This window comes from Cololabis saira, chromosome 13 (assembly GCF_033807715.1).
Source record: "Cololabis saira isolate AMF1-May2022 chromosome 13, fColSai1.1, whole genome shotgun sequence".
Lineage (NCBI taxonomy): Eukaryota > Metazoa > Chordata > Actinopteri > Beloniformes > Belonidae > Cololabis > Cololabis saira.
This window is the reverse complement of record NC_084599.1, coordinates 14,153,469-14,165,826: the sequence shown is the minus strand read 5'-3', so window position 1 is coordinate 14,165,826 and position 12,358 is coordinate 14,153,469. Positions and strand designations below refer to the sequence as shown.

Genomic DNA, 12,358 nt, shown 5'->3' with positions numbered 1-12,358 from the left:
AGATGTAGCTACAGGAAAGTGTCTGCTTTTGTTAGTTTGTTATTTGCACAGAAATATTTAAACACATTAAGCACTGAAAAACACAACCTGTGACTGGAAGGTTATCATCTATTTTACATCAAATTACTGTAGCACATTAACTCTGTATATAAGATGCTTTTTTCTAAAGTAGCAAGGTGGACTTTAAATTACTGTATACTCCATTTACAATATAATCTATAAACAAGGTTTTTTTCTATGTATTACCTTTATTATTTAATTATTTGTATCTCTAATTTCTCTGCGTACAGTACAGTTGAGTCAGCACTGGGGTATTATTTCCTGACTGAGCACCACAATATTATTTGCTTGTCAAGGACTCGACAACTTACAATAACAAACAACAAAATCCGAGCATTGAGACACTAGTTTGCTTTTCTTATCATAAACATTCCCAAAAGCCAAGATTGGTTAAATATTTTCAAACTAATTTGTACCTTTTTAAATGAATAAATATGTGATACTGTGAACAAAAGAACAAGTTTTTATTTATTGACTAAGTACTTTTGTCTTGATGTCCAGGCTCTGAGCCAGGCAGCAGCAGGCTTCCTCCGTGGTACCTTACATATACATTGGTACACATGACATTACATTGGGATGTGACCATGCATCTTTAAAGCGTGAAAGTGTGGAAGAATATGGACATAAAACTTCAAATTACCACGGCTTTGTTTATGAGATAGGAAACTGAAATAGCTCTAAGTCAAATGTGACCAATTTAAATGGCATTACTCTTATTTGTGTCTGTAGGACAGTAGGTGACCCATTTAACGTGGATCTCTGCTGTCAGGTGGCAAGCATTAACATTTAATGTTTACATATTTGGATGGAAAAAGAGGAAAGAATAAATGAATGAGCTAAAGAGTATTAATTTTTCAGAACAAACAAGTGGAACACAAGTGTAAGCAAGTATCTGAACAACATGGGGTTTTTCCTGCTTCCTCTTATTTCATCCCTTGAGTTATTGTTATAAAACCATGACAACGTGAACAAAAATAACTTAACCTCCAGAATAAAGCATAAGTGTACTCATCTTAACCTTTTTCCTAATGTGTGCCTTGACCATAAACCCAAGCAATTTTCTTTTATGCATTTAAATCTTGAAAGAAACAACGTGATATCACTTAAGTCAAAGTTAGATCACGATATATGACTTTATTGACCGCCACGGTTTGACACTTACAGCAGTACATAAAGACAACATTAGAAGCAGTAAAAAGTAAGACTGTAGCTGTGTTTTATGGTTCAGTTCATCCTCTTTAGGTGTCTCTCTCAGCCAGCCAGCGCCAGGGGACTGATTTACTTGTCACATGAGGGGAACATATTTAGACTGGATGTACTAGAAAGAGTGAACTGTAAGGCTGCCAGGGCGAAGGATGACCCAGACGGTGGGAGTGTGGAGGACTGGGGTGGGGTGGGGGGTGGCAGACACACCAGTTAACCTCCCGCCGTTATACCACCTATGATTTCTGACCAAAGGCCAGGGTACAATGGACTTCACTGCACTAATTACACACCCTGACACGGACAATAGAAAAGTGCCTGGTCTTCATGAGGACAAGCAGATGTCTAGTTCTACTGGTAACAAAGACTATAAATGGCTGTGAAAAATGGTAATCTAATTTGCTTGTAGAAAATGGATAAAAAAAATACTTTGTAGGTGTATTTCAATCTCAGAACTCTTGGGAGGGGTGATATAACTCCGTCTGACTCATTATACTATGACTCATTAAGACAGGCCTGTAACAGCATTTCTGGTAAATAACTAAACTTAAAAATATTGTCACTAGCTACATTTGTTTCTGTTTATATTGACTTCTGCACACCTCAAATTTTAAATCCCTCAGTATATACACTGAGGGATTCACGTGTGGAATTGCATATTAATGCTAAAAATGTGTTTGTGTGTCTAATGTTTATGGTATATGCAATAAAAAGAATCATATAGGACCACCAACCAGGGACCACCATAAAATCCTAGGCTAAATTACATTAAGACTTTCCATCATGAGTGAGGCATCCCATTTAAAAAAAAATAAAAATTGTATGTATATTTTTGTATTACCGTTAATGTTTTATTTCATTTTGTCTGCCATGATTACATCCGGGCTAAGGTTTTGACCGGTAACCAGAGCATAATTGAATATGACTGACAGAAGAGTTGACTTTCTACGCTTTAAGGAATTTTAAAAGGTTAAACTAAAGTTTTTCTATTCTCAAATAACGGTAAGTGAACTAAAGAGTAAATGAGGCAACATTAATGATATAAACTGGGTGTGTTGTGTGTAGGCTTGCCACCCGTCCCGTAAAATACGGAATTGTCCTTTATTTGAGAAAAAAATGTTGCATCCCGTATTGAACTAATATGGGACGCGATTTGTACCGTATTTTCATTAACTTTTACACCATATTCTAGTTGAATTATTGAAATAAATTAACCTTTACACCATATTCTAGTTGAATTATTGAAATAAGTAACTTTTACACCATATTCTAGTTGAATTATTGAAATAAATTTACTTTTACACCATATTCTAGTTGAATTATTGAAATAAATTTACTTTTACACCATATTCTAGTTGAATTATTGAAATAAATTAACCTTTATACCATATTCTAGTTGAATTATTGAAATAAATTAACTTTTACACCATATTCTTCACCTGTAGGCTATATTCTCCATCTGGGCTGATGTGGACATACGTAGCATAGGAGGATATTCCAGTTGCTAGTATGGCTGGCTGTCTATACAGTCATGCAAGTTCAATGCTATTAAAGCACTTTAAACTTTAAATCAAAGCATTTTGTTTTTTCATATAAAATAAACACATTTTTATTCAGTTTAGAAGTTTTGGGGCTTTTTTTTTGGCTCCTGCGATGCTGAAATCAGGGCGTCCCTTATTTCTATTTCTGAAAGGTGGCAACCCTAGTTGTGTGTCTCTTTTCTTTGTCACAAACGGATTTAAAGAGATGCGGGCTCTCTCTGCACTGTCCCGGTCCCGCCACCGACGGCAGAGGCGGGTAACCAGATATTCAAAAACAATACGTCATCCCACAATGCACCGCGCTCACGCTCTCCTTACTGCATTACCTCATCCCACAATCCACCGCGAGATTAAGAATCTTCTGGGTGGTCGTCTAGGCAACGTGCCTTATCGGTTTACGTGGCCCCGCCCCCGGCCCCGCCCCCCAGCCAATGGGAGGGCCCCGTCATGACATCATGCTTATTTGGGGAGCTGCGGCGGCGCCGGCAGCAGATAAGGTTTGCTCCACGCTGTCCACAACTAGTGTACACACAGACGGCGGGGAGAGAGGCTCTGCTCACGGGACACAAGTTACAACCATAGCCGCCGTGTCACTTAAGAACTCAAAACAAGTTTGGATACTCTGGCAAACACTTTGTGAACTGTCACTCTGAATACTCGGAAAGAAGAAAGAAGTAAGTTTTGATTCCTGTGTCAAGAAGTGCGCACTGACTCTGATTTTTTTTTTTGGAGGCTTTTACGCACAGATTGGACTTTTGGAAGCCGTTTCTTTCAAGAAGAAGTGAAGGGAGTGACGAAAAGTTGCTTTTGAAAGACTTTCTAGTGACTTTTACTCTCACTTCTATGTATACCAAGATGGAAACTACTTTCTATGACGACTCGGTCAACGCTTTCTCCCAGCACGACACCCCCGGCTACGGATACAGCAACCCGAAAGCCCTGAAACACAGCATGACCCTGAACCTGTCCGACCCCGCGGGCTCCATGAAGCCCCACCTGCAGCGCAAGGCCGGGGAGATGCTCTCCTCCCCGGACGTGGGTCTGCTGAAGCTGGCCTCCCCGGAGCTGGAGCGCCTCATCATCCAGTCCAGCAACGGGCTCATCACCACCACCCCGACCCCCACACAGTTCCTCTGCCCCAAGAACGTGACCGACGAGCAGGAGGGCTTCGCCGAGGGGTTTGTCCGAGCCCTGGCCGAGCTGCACCACCAGCACATGCCGGGCACCGCCGCCCCCCCGGCGGCCCAGGCCGGGGGGGCATCCGACTCCCCCGTCTACGAGGACTTGAACACTTTCAACCCGGCCATCAGCACCGTCTCGGCCCCCAGCTACACCCCCTCCGCCCCGGCCATGTCCTTCCCCGCCGCCGCCCCGCAGCTGCCCGTCTACGGCCAGCAGCTGCCCCGGCTCTCAGCGCTCAAAGAGGAGCCCCAGACCGTGCCCGAGATGCCGGGGGAGACCCCGCCTCTCTCCCCCATAGACATGGAGAGCCAGGAGCGCATCAAGGCGGAGAGGAAGCGCATGAGGAACCGCATCGCCGCCTCCAAGTGCCGCAAGAGGAAACTGGAGAGGATCTCGAGGCTGGAGGATAAAGTGAAGAACCTGAAGTCCCAGAACTCGGAGCTGGCGTCCACCGCCAACATGCTGCGGGAGCAGGTGGCCCAGCTGAAGCAGAAGGTGATGAACCACGTCAACAGCGGCTGTCAGCTCATGTTGACGCAGCAGCTCCAGACCTTCTGAGGGGCGTCAAAGTGCGCTGGAGAGACAGAGAGAGAGGGACAGAAACAGAACAGACTCTGGTTGAAAGAAACGGACGCTTTCTGTGGTGGCGTTGTCTCCCGAAAAACCATGGCAGGGATTTGGGATGGAGCCGCACTGACGCTCCTGGAGTGCCCAGCGCTCTTCCCGGGGGCGCGTCCTAAAGACCGGCCCGGGACAGTGACAGGAGCCGTGGACCACCAGGGGCCGTGCATGGCAGCGAGCAAGGACGCTTCTCTGTTTCTGTTTGGGTTTTTACAGACATGGGCAGGACTGACGTTTTCTTGATTGATATAGCCGGCTCTGCACGAACCTTATCATTATATCAAAGGAGAAGATCAGTATTAAGAGGAATCAAGAGCCTGCAGAGACTTTTTTCTTGCTGTAGCCATAATGGCCTCAAATATGGGCGTGTTGTCATAAATAACTGAAAAGTTGAAACAATTGCTGCCTGACTTCTGAGTTACAGTACAAAGTAAAACATTTTTCTTATTTGTAAGAAGTTCAGTTGGAAAAGCTTCAAAATTGACTTTGTTTTTTCTAAAGCTGTTTAATGGGGTTTCACTCATTGTTATATGTACATAAGATCAACTTGGAGTACTTAAGTTTATAATTTGTAATAAGAATACTGTATATGTTTTTTTATGTTTTTCTGAGCACTTCAGAAATGAATAAGTATTTAAGAAAATAAAAGAAATAAAATGAAACAATGTCTCTGTGTTCTTGTAGTAACAAAAAAGTGGGTGTGCCATGTCAGGATCTCACACAATAAAACATGTTGCAACATGTTGCAAGAGCTGTTAGTTCTGAGTACCTCAAGGTAAATTCCATTAGTGCAGGTATTGATCCAGGCTGAGTGATTGTGTTACAGCTGACAGCTCAGGCTCACTGAGGAACGCCAACTCTACAAATATCCGCAATGCATCTACACGTGCAGGTTCACGAAAACAGTGTAACTGCCACACCAAAAACTCTTGCCACACACTATGTTGTACAAGAGGGCCAAGCACACTTGAGTTACATCAGGTAGAAATGAGCAATACATCTCAATTTAACAGATCGGATTAATCCCTGATTTGATATATAATAACCAATTACAGGCCTTTTGTGCATCCTTCAAGTTATTCAAATAAAGAGAGAAATAATTTAAAGTAAATTCCAAGGCCTTAATCCTTAGTCCTTAATCAAAAACTGACCAATAAATTCCATGAAAAAAGCATTTATATGAACCTTTGTGCCTCTGTGGATGCGTCTTAAGTGATGCATTGTGCCTCATAACATCACTTAATGGGAGAGAAAAAGAAAATGATGGGTTTCTACACCAAAAATGAGAACACTTGACATGACGGTCTTAAAAATCCTTGACAAGCCTTCGTCTCCTTTATTATATGATATTATTTGCTTTACCTGCCCGGAGAACATCTGTTTACGGCAGGACTGGTAACAATACACATTTTAAGCAGTCTTAAAACTTTACAGAACATTAGTGCGTAATTATTATGATGAACCACTAGAGGGCGCCATTGACCGAGGTAGAGTTGCATAAGAGATTAACGCCACAGTTTGTCATGGCAACATGACAACAACAACAACTCGTATTGTTTTCTCAGTTGTTGAGCTTTCATAACATAACAATAATGATAATAATAAAACTGCAATTTAATCAAGCAAGTAAGTAAAACCAGTAAATGACACAAAATAATAACTGATGAATAGGCTATACTCGGCCTATATTGCTCAAGAGATTTCTTTAATAAATATTTTCTCTTATTTCCATGCTGACCATGTTTGATTTTTATTTAAATTTCTTTACAAGACATCTCATATTAGGTTTAACAATACAATGAATGCACCCAGTTCAATGGTCCATTTGTACTTTTTAGTCTAATTATTTATCATCTCAGTTAGGTCCTTTGTAAATCAAACTGCACTAGGTTGATTTAAAACAACCATTTAATAATGTAATGAAGGATCAATATTTCAAAAGGAACTTTGATTTTATTTTATCTTTTTTTACAAATCAGCTCTGATTTCTCAAACTTGATGCAACGTGACATCATCCCGGAAAGTGGTGTCTTCTCTGCCATATAAGGTGAGGGAAAGCTCGGAAGATCTACGTCACGATCGAGGGGGCGGGGCTTACGGGAAATGGCCAGACTTCGGTAATCGGCTCGCTGCATAACAGGGTGAACCCTGAAGTTATCCTGGGAGGAGATTGGATTTACTTTTGAAGGGCAAAACAATGAAACGAGTACAATGTCTTTTAAACGTGCTGGGTGTTCAGAATACGTGAAATGGAAATAATAATCACATTTCAACATTGGGAGTTGGAAAAAGTTCTCAAGGGAAGTTTATTATAGCCTAAATATTCATGACGCTCATGTCTGGGCGATCTGGAGTCCTTTATGTCACAAGCACACATGGGGAATATCAATGTATAAACACACTGAAGGCCTGCCAAATCCTTTTTGTTGTTGCTGTATTTTTTCTTCTTCTTTTTTTGAATGTGGGTTGATAACACTGTTTAATTCCACCCCTTGCATAAATTCCACTCACCTAATATTATGTTAATATGAAATTGTTTTTCCAAGCAGTCAGGGTAATATTTAAAACAAATCTCGCCATTACATATGTAGAGAAGCAGGTCATGATAAGAATAGGCATACTCTATGTAAAAGAAAAGAAAAACTTTGTTACATCTTAATTTCTTGGTTTAAGGTTTTTTCTCCCAGTAGGGGAGTTTTAATACCATATGGTTTATGTTTATGTTATGTAATAATTGGTCTGGGATCTTGTTCTGCGTCTCTGGAATTATACTAGAGACAATTTCTGTTGTAAAAGACAAAAAGAAAAGCTATATAAATAAAATGTAATTGATTTTGGAAAAAAAATCATAACAACATAATTTCCAAGGAGGTCATTTAGACATCTTCATATTTGTGTCTCTAAATTTAGTGTTGCAGTATCTTTGAAAAGAAGAATAAAAATATACTGTCAGAGTTTAAGTAAAAAAGAACATGCGTAGAAAAGTGCAGGGATCTGAGTGTAGGCTTACCGCTCCGTGTCGGCTCAGAAGAACACAGGTGTTCAGGTGAGAGCGGAAACACACAGGTAGAATCTAGTGAGGACTTTTATCACTTTCTTCTTCAAGTTATGGGGTTTATTTGTGAGTGTTTGTTTGGTTTTGTGGACACACACACCAACTGGTCGGAGGATGGTTTACGTGAACTGATGCAGCGGGTCTGCATGTTTCGTGGTGCGTTCACGGGTGCATGGGAATGTCCAAACTCAATCCGTACACTCCAGTATAGCCTACCTGAAGTAAACTGTAGTGGCTATTTTTTGTCCTCCAGGTGAATTATAACAAAATAAATAAATAAATCAAAATATTCAACTCGAAGTATCAAACTATAATAAACAAACGGCCACTGAGACACCTAGGGAGTGGATTTACGCAGGATACAGAAAGTCCATTGTCCAGGCAAAAAATAAAGTTTCCAGAGGTTTATTTTCCTGGCAAACAAACGAACAAAGATCTCTGACGCCTCTCTTGCCCTGGTAAAAAACCATCTGCCCTCCCAGGTGCCCGGCTCACCTGTGTCTGCCAACCCATATATATAATCTCACCTGGTGCTCCAGCTACCCAGTACCTTCAAAATAAAACATGGTTAAGTAACAAAATAAACTTAATCAATACTAAATATCATAAACAAATGAAAAGTGTATTCCCAAAACTAAACCACAAAAACTAACTAAATAATACATGATTAAATAATACAAAAGTGACAAATAGCTCCTACATAAACTTTGAAAACAAAAGAAAATCGAAGTTGTGTCCCTGTGTTGTAATGAAGTATAATATTGAGGTGCATTAATATTTATGCAAGTTTTTAATTTGAATGGTTTACATTTTCTTCCACTACATGTATTTTGATGGCCAGAGTTACATGTTAATGATCCGTACAGTGGAATACCTACTTAGCATATTTGCCTGCCACACCTCCACCCAAGCCTGCTACATCAGCTGCAGAGTCATCAGCCGAGGCCAGCAGTCACTGACGTTTAGGCCCCTAAGCCAGTGCATCTTCCTGGGGGTGGGGAAGTGGCAGAACTGAGTTGTCTCCACACCACCCACTGCAGCTGGCTTGATGTGGGTGTTCAACCTCATGTGCCATTCATCCTCCATCATCACATACCATAATGTGCCTTCTCTGTGTCTTCTGCTTATTCCTCAGTAGCCCCACAGTTACCTTGCCCCTGTATCCTAAACTGCACTCATAAGTTGGACTGTTGCTTCCTAACAAACCCCCTGCATCCCACCTGTCCTGGCTGAATAGATGCAGACCAGCCAGCCCCCCTACACTTTGTTGCCAGTTTGGTGATCCGAGCATCTTAAACTGGTCTGCTGCTGGTATACCTTCATCCAAAGGGACAGTGAGCTCAATAATAAGGAGCTTCTTCATCATTGGGGACTACGTCACAGTATTTTTGCTTATTGTCGACTGTTCAGTCTCAACTGGGAAAACCATCTGCTTGAACAGGTCGACCTGCATTTCCAATGCCTTTCAAAGCAACTGTGTCTTCCTAATGACACCCTGGAGTCTCCTGGCTTGACTTTTTACATTAGCTTTTTAAACATCAATACTGGGCTTCAATCATGCGTGAAATAGAACTTTCATATGATTTATTGACCTGTTTCCTTTATCCTCCTTCCATCCCTCTTCACTTTATGATAATCTATAACGTGGTGTGGTCATTGAACCAAGAAAATAGATTTCCTGTGCACATTTTAAAGTGCTGATACAGTTTATAACATTTTTTTAGATAAAAGTGTTCAGGTATAGAGCTGTGAATGGGTATTTGTATGGGAAGTAAAAAGACCAGATAACAGAAGAGATTTAGTAATGACAATGAGGAAAGAAAAAAACAGCAAGAAATAAACCAGAAAATCTTATTGACTTGACTGTTACAAACAGAACCTGATAGCAGACATGAGTATCAACACTATCACTTCTTCCAGTGAGACTCTGTTGCATGTTGCTGCAGAGTGTGAGTATTTCTTTATCACTTAGCTCTTGATCCGTTCAGGTCAGCATGACTCCTCTCATAAAAAATGACCTCCTTGATCCAAATCAGTTCAGCTTTAAAAGTCATCATTCCACTGAAACAGTCCTGCTGTCTCTAAAAACAGCAAGAGCTGCAGCTCTCAGTCCTCCGCTCTTCGCTTACTGGAGCTTTGAGCACCATCGCACAAACATAGAAGAAGATTTCATAAGATGTCCTGCAACAAGGATTTTGTTTTTGCAGAAGGCCGTCGAATTTGTCCCCGTTTACAGTGAAAGAATCTACAAATAGAGTTTGCATATTCTCCTCGTGCTTGGGTGGGTTTTCTGCTGCTACTCTTCCCACAGTCGAAAAACATGCATGTTGGGCTAATAAGTGATTCTAAATTGATGATATGAGCATCTGGTTGTTTGTCTCTATGTGGCCTTGGGAAGGACAAGGACACTTTTAGTCCAAAAATGGCTGGAATAGGCTGCAGCAGACCACTGTGACCCTGGAAATGAAGAAGCAGGCAAAAAATAAAATAAAACAAATCAAAAGTTGTTTGTGGCTACGGGGGAACTCTGCAGACTGAGATGCTTTCCCTTAACTGTTGTGACCTGAACTGTTATCAGTTAGATCTGAAACCCCATTTGAAATAAATAAATAAATAAAGGAGGATGCATATCTGCATGAAACTTTAGGCTACATTTGCATAAATAAAAGGACATAAAGGTCATAAAAGGGCAATGGCAGGATTTATTTTTAGCTGAGCTTGAAACTGAAAGCATATTCATGTTTTGATTTCCAAAATAAAGTTAATGTAATTGAGAGCAAAAATTAAACAAGATGTAGTTTCTAATAAAAAAACGATGACATTAAAACTAGGTTACTTTTAAAAATATAATATTAGTATTAATTTCCATCTAATATTAAGCGGTATTCTATAAATTTATTGGCAATATCCGCAAACAGGATGGCTCCAACTCATGTGACCTCCAAACAGGGTGTTCTGAAACTAATTGCACCTCTTTTTTGAACTTGCACCACCTCTTCGCTGTTTTTCATATTGCTGCACACCACATAATTCCATCTCAGGCTACACTGCCTGCGACCAGCCAACCACACCATGCATGTGGGCGGCCTTGTTATCACATACGAATGCCTGCCAGTGTAACATTCAACTGCAGACATCAGAAAATTATGAACCGTATGTGAGAATCTAATCAGCCAATCTGTCCAGGGTGTACTCCGCCTTTTCCCCAAGGACAGATTGGGTCATCTCCAGCACACCTCTTGCTCTCTGGCTAGAAGTCGTTATTGTTCCATGTTACTGGCAGGTAAATCCAAAAAAACATAAAAACATTTTGAAACATTTGAATGTATCCATATCTTCAAACTGGATGAGTACAATGGTGACAGGAAATATCTGAAAAACATTATTAATAAACACCTTTACCTAATGCATTTTTTTGGCCAAAATAACCATGCTATTACTATATTTACTACAGCAGTCCTTTGTTATTGTCACATAGAGGGAACATTGCAAAGTTCAATGACAGGAAATTGAAATACATTATATTATCAGCGAAATGAGTGATTTATCTTGATTTATGAGTGAGCTTGGCTCCTTTAAAGGCTCCTTGTATTATCAACAGAACGTAGATGATGAACATCAAACCTCTTTAACATCTTTGTTTGTGTCAGTTTGATTATATTGTCTTGCCAATTTCATGGCATGAAGTCGCTCAAAGCACTGATATGACTCATTTTGAACTCATTTTGAAAAACTGACGATTTTGTCACCTTCCTCTGATTTTCTTTCAGTTTTTCTCTTTAGCGGTTTCTACAGCGACCCACCTGTTTCCACCTTAGCCTGTCTTCTGCATCTTCCAGTCCAACCAACTGCATATGCTCTTATATCCAGAAATCTACCCTTTAGTTTTTCCTTTTTTTCCCTCCCTCACAGCTCCAGCTGAAACATCTATCTGCCACATCCACTGCTACTTCTCTTGTATTTATTACTTTATCAACTGTATGCATATATTAGTGATTAGTAGTGTAGTCCCGATCGTTCAGGTCAATCGGGCCCGATCACGTAATTTTCAAAACATCGGTATCAGCCAAAAAAGTATCTTGACATACTGTTAGGGCTCAGCCAGCTGGGCTTTCCTCTGCAACCCGGTCGCGCTGGGAGCGCGGAGTTGGCGCGGTGGCGAGGACGAGCCGGGCGCTAGCGCTCTGAGCCACAGCTGCAGCTCGTCAGCTCATCTATGGCAGAAGTTAAAGGGGACCTATTATGGCATCTAATACCTATTTTAAACAGGCTTTGAATGTCTTAAAAACAAGCTTTTGATTTTTTTTTGCTAAATAAGAAATTCAGCCTCTGAGCCATGTCTTTATCATCCCAGTCTCTAACCTCATTATCTATGCGGGATTCTGAGTGGGCGGGGAGGTTATGATAATGAGGGTCTGTGCTGATTGGCTGCCTGAATGATGCGATACACCGCCACGAAAAAATGGCGGAACCACCGGCCGGCAGAGTTAGTTGTGGGCGTGGTTTCACGCATCGGAGGCCAACTGATGTAAATTGCATTTTGGTTACGTAACGATGGGAGCAGAATCTGAACGGCTCGTAGATCCACATCACACTGGACGGCTCATCTGGGCGGCTGTACAGACACTGCAGAATTTGGTTGCTTTCCTCCTTCTCTGAGTTGGCAGGCTGAGGGGAGACCACTTTATATATGTTA

The 12,358-nt window shown here is 41.0% G+C and overlaps 1 protein-coding gene across 1 annotated transcript; it reads left to right on the top strand.

Annotated features, from left to right (window-relative positions):
• The first annotated feature begins 3,300 nt into the window (after window positions 1-3,300).
• jun (Jun proto-oncogene, AP-1 transcription factor subunit) lies at window positions 3,301-5,223 on the top strand. Its single transcript, XM_061737844.1, has one exon. The coding sequence runs from the start codon at window positions 3,648-3,650 to the stop codon at window positions 4,542-4,544; it is 897 nt and encodes a 298-aa protein (XP_061593828.1). The 5' UTR covers window positions 3,301-3,647; the 3' UTR covers window positions 4,545-5,223.
• The last annotated feature ends 7,135 nt before the right edge of the window (window positions 5,224-12,358 follow it).

Excerpts from the sequence above, each read along its gene's own strand:
- jun (XM_061737844.1), top strand. The coding sequence starts at position 3,648 with ATGTATACCAAGATGGAAACTACTTTCTATGACGACTCGGTCAACGCT.